Raw genomic sequence first — 4,400 nt, forward strand, 5'->3', positions numbered from 1 at the left:
TTTCACGAATATAACGGTGAATATAATAAAATTATGGTTGTGTCACTGTGTATATTAATTTTGTGGTATATTGGATATATTTCACTATTATAAGAAGGAGTGGATAAAGAGTGAGTGGAGAGCAAGTATATTGAAAAAAAGGAATATAATGTTGTCGAAAAGGGTTGATGGGGTTTGCTTGAAAGCCAGTGGAATCTTGTTTGTATGCTCTCTTCTCTAACTCTAAAGTATACTTTTCTTTAAGTTTAAGAAGAGATGGAGTGAATGAGGTGGAGCATGCCTTTAACGTGCAATCCCCCTTGCTTTAATGCCTCTGCTTATTTCTCACTTTCGCTGGCAAATTGTGTTGTGACGACAAGTGAGATCGTAGTTAGTATCATTAAATACACTTATAAATAATTATTTTATTTGTTATTGTGTACTAAACATCATTTTGTATATAAATCATTTGCGTGTGTTAATAACTCCCTTATTTTCCTGTCCTAATATATTTATATAATTAATTAGAAGCTAGCTACCGTATTATAATATATTCCCATAACAGAAAACCAGTATTATAAAATAAATATTTATCTACCAGCATTAATAAAATTTGGGGGATCATGTTACATTGTTCCACACCATGAACTTTCCCATCATATTGAAGTATTTTATTTTAACGTACATTAAATTAAGCCTCTGACTTAGACTAAACAATAAATTAGCATATTAAATACCTCTCGATTTTGATCTATATTACCATTTTTTACACACAACATAAATATTATAGTTGATATGCATTGAATTGGATAAAAAAAAGGTGAAAAATCAAATAGTAGTAGTTGGTTAAGAAAGTAGGGAAAAAGAAAGACAGAGAAATTCACACAAAGTTTTATAGTTGGAAACCGAAGCAAGAAAGATTGGTTGGCTTAAGCTGAAGTGTTGAGTATTCACGAGGGTTGGCTTTTAACGCCACCCAATATATATAAACATATATTGGTGTTAATTATAAGCCTCACTATTTCATTCTCACTTTCTCTCACACTTAATTCCACTCAATTATAGTGTGTGTTCTTTTCTTCAATTTCTTCTTCACTCTCAAATCAATTTATTTATTGTTTAGGGATGATGAAATTGGAGGAATTTCACGATCAGAATATGATCGTGAAAGGGAAGCGCACGAAGCGGCCACGGCCGTCTTCCTCCACCTCCTCCAACGGCGGCGCCGCCGAGTTATACAATTCATTGGCCTCATCTCCCGCCACCTCAAGCGGGATATCGACGAGCACGGAAGAGGACGAGGACATGGCCAACTGCTTGATCCTCCTCGCGCGTGGAAATTCCCCTCCGCAACCCGAAGAAATCAAGACTAAATTCAGCAGCCGGAAATTCGCCGAGATGGCCACCACCGCCGCCGGAAAAGTAGGCATCTACGTCTACGAGTGCAAGACTTGCAACAGAACCTTCCCGTCGTTCCAAGCGCTGGGCGGCCACCGGGCCAGCCACAAGAAGCCCAAAACCGCCGCCGAAGCTGATCAGAAGAAGTCTCCACCGTCGCCGGAAAATCAAGAATTGGAAGGTGGAAAGGAGTTGAGGAAATTAACTACTGTTTCTCCACCACCAGCCACACAAAATGATCCCAACAAGTCCAAAATGCACGAGTGCTCGATTTGCGGCTCCGAATTCGGATCCGGGCAGGCCCTCGGTGGCCACATGCGGCGGCATAGGTCGGCCGCGCCGCCTAGTGCTATCGGAAGGATTCCCGGTGACCAAACGACGTCGCATGAAGAGAAGGCGAGGAATATGTTGGTATTGGATCTCAACCTACCGGCGCCGCCGGAGGATGAGAAACTACAGCCGCCGCCGCCTGATGTAGTGTTCTCCGCCGCCGCGCTGGTGGATTGCCACTACTAAATAGGAGGGAAATTGGGGTTGACATTTGATCATGTGAATAATTATTTTTCTTGCCCACAATATTTTTTTTACTATATTATAAATTTATGAGTCCCATTATTCATTATTGTTTCGGTTATTAATTCATTGAATACACATTTTGGTTGATTTTCATAATTTATTCTTTGAGTGATGAAGTTTAAGTTGAATTCTTTGAGTGAGTAAGTGGTTACTATTCACGGTTGCCTTTCATTCACGAAAAGTGAGTGATGTGGCATCTTCTCATGTTTTCTTTTTTGTTTTGTTATTTTAATTGGAATGGAAGTAACAAAATGCTACTTTCAAGGTACTTTATTTTCTTTAATGGAATTTCGTTTATTACTATTTTCAATAAGAGTGTATATAACTACCAATTTCACTAATTGATGGATTAGTATTTATGAGAGGGAGGGCGACTCGAGCAAGGCATGAGGAGCACCACAAGCAAAGTGATGGAATAGGTTGTGTTTGCAATATCTATTACAAATAAAAAATAATTAAAAAGATTAAAATAAGAGGTTTTCTTTGAGTGTATATTTCGACTTTCCATTATATGACGAGGAATAAAGGGATAGGAAAGATAGCAAACCAACCCATCACTTATTCATCTTAAAATATTTACATATTTAGGTTAGATAGCCTAGCTTTCAGCATCTCACTTGCGTTTCCATATCACTAATTTCTCAAACGCGCCTAATTAATTACCTTTAACGAACTATTAAGCCTTTATGTAATTTAACTAACTAAAAGTCTAAAACTATTATCCACTAATCCGGTGATTGTAACTAACTAATCGTATTATTTATTAAGGCAAATTAAATGAGACGTCAAATATGAAATATGGAGTAGTAGATATAGCTATTGACTTATAATATGACAAGTCCCAAGAAGACATGTCGTTTTAAATCAACACATATTATATATTGATAGTAGAATCAAAACAAAGAATAACTTCATCTTTTTTCTAAAATATGCCGATATAAGTATGTTAGTTACCTATCATCAATAACAATTATGTTGACATTGTTATATCGCGAATTAAACAAAATGATGTGAATTTTGTTGTTCTGCAAACGTGTTATGTTTTGGGAAATACGATCTAAGTTTAGAAATTTAAAGAAAATACAAATTCTCATTGGATTGAGAGAAAAAAAAATACTTGCAGTATTTTTTTAATAAAAAGGTTAAGGTACAACCAATTAGATTGAGCATGGCCTCACGATCAATCCATAGTATTATGGTTCAACCATCTTATCATGGATTTAATCAAATTAACTAGTCCTAATTTTCACTTAAATATAATACACTTATGAGGTATTCGGTTTGCAAGATTGTATCCCGGATTAAATATGCAGTGTGCTTGACTGCTTGGTTCATGAGATGAAGAGTCACACAACTCAATCATAGATGGATAATCATGGGATAATTAGTCATAGCTAACCCCCTATAACTAAAATAATCTCACAACTCAATCTTAAATTATATCCTGACATTATTTTATCTAGAAACCGAACATCACCTAACTATCCAATATTAATAACATATATGCGGGCAGAGTAGGGTTAAACTTAAGGGAGTAATTAACCCATTCAGTTGTTGGTTGTGTTTGTTATGTGATTATTTCCTAAGCCATGTGCCTACTTAAGAAATTCATCCCCACATGCTAGTGGGCGCTGCCCTGTCTATTAATCATCTACTCTCCCCTCTTAATTGTAATCTTAATATTTCTTTTAATCAAAGTTATCACTCCACTTCTTTCTACGGATGGTGAGATTTGGAGATTTTTCGTTGATTGTATTTCAATTTATGCTTTCCATTTTATTGCATATGCTTGATGTACATAAATATATAATGATGAACTTAATTATGGCCTTAGTTTTGATGTTGTATTTTTGTCAAAGCATTATAAATTAGGTGTGCTGAATTTTTACTTTCGAAAAAATGAATCTAATTGTACTAGAGAGAGAGATGGAAAGTTAGCTTATGCTATGCATGCCTACTTGTGTAACAGGTGTCACAAATGCTGCTGTTAGACAAAATTAGTGGATTGTATTTAAGCTAATTAATCTTTATTTTAACATTTTAAGGTGAGGATATATGATCAAACCAAATGAGCTGTAGACATTTGTCAGCTGTGTGTGTGTGTGTATGAGCTAACTAAATGAGTATAGTGAGTTAGTAACTATCCATGTTATCAAGAAATTCAGAATATCAATGTCAACAATGACACTCCTACTATTTTGAAGTTAATGTTTAGAGCCTTAGAGGGGCGATGGTAAAAACGAGTACATTAAACTAATTAAATAATTATGATAATATTTTCTATATAGCTATACTTTTGGTTTAAAATACTAGTATTACTTTATGAATTATGATTGTTAGATCTATAGCTATGATATACCATTGTATTATACTCCTATATGGAGTATATTATAAATGCATGTGCGTGTGTATGTGGGAGAGATTAAATTAAATTGTGGCAGTATCTA

The 4,400-nt window shown here is 35.2% G+C and overlaps 1 protein-coding gene across 1 annotated transcript; it reads left to right on the forward strand.

The window, feature by feature from the left end:
- Window positions 1–880: 880 nt before the first annotated feature.
- On the forward strand, window positions 881–2,049 carry LOC121743550 (zinc finger protein ZAT5-like). The gene has a single exon (XM_042136876.1). The coding sequence runs from the start codon at window positions 1,105–1,107 to the stop codon at window positions 1,891–1,893; it is 789 nt and encodes a 262-aa protein (XP_041992810.1). The 5' UTR covers window positions 881–1,104; the 3' UTR covers window positions 1,894–2,049.
- The last annotated feature ends 2,351 nt before the right edge of the window (window positions 2,050–4,400 follow it).

The sequence above is a fragment of the Salvia splendens genome, chromosome 8, assembly GCF_004379255.2.
Source record: "Salvia splendens isolate huo1 chromosome 8, SspV2, whole genome shotgun sequence".
Classification (NCBI taxonomy): Eukaryota; Viridiplantae; Streptophyta; class Magnoliopsida; order Lamiales; family Lamiaceae; genus Salvia; species Salvia splendens.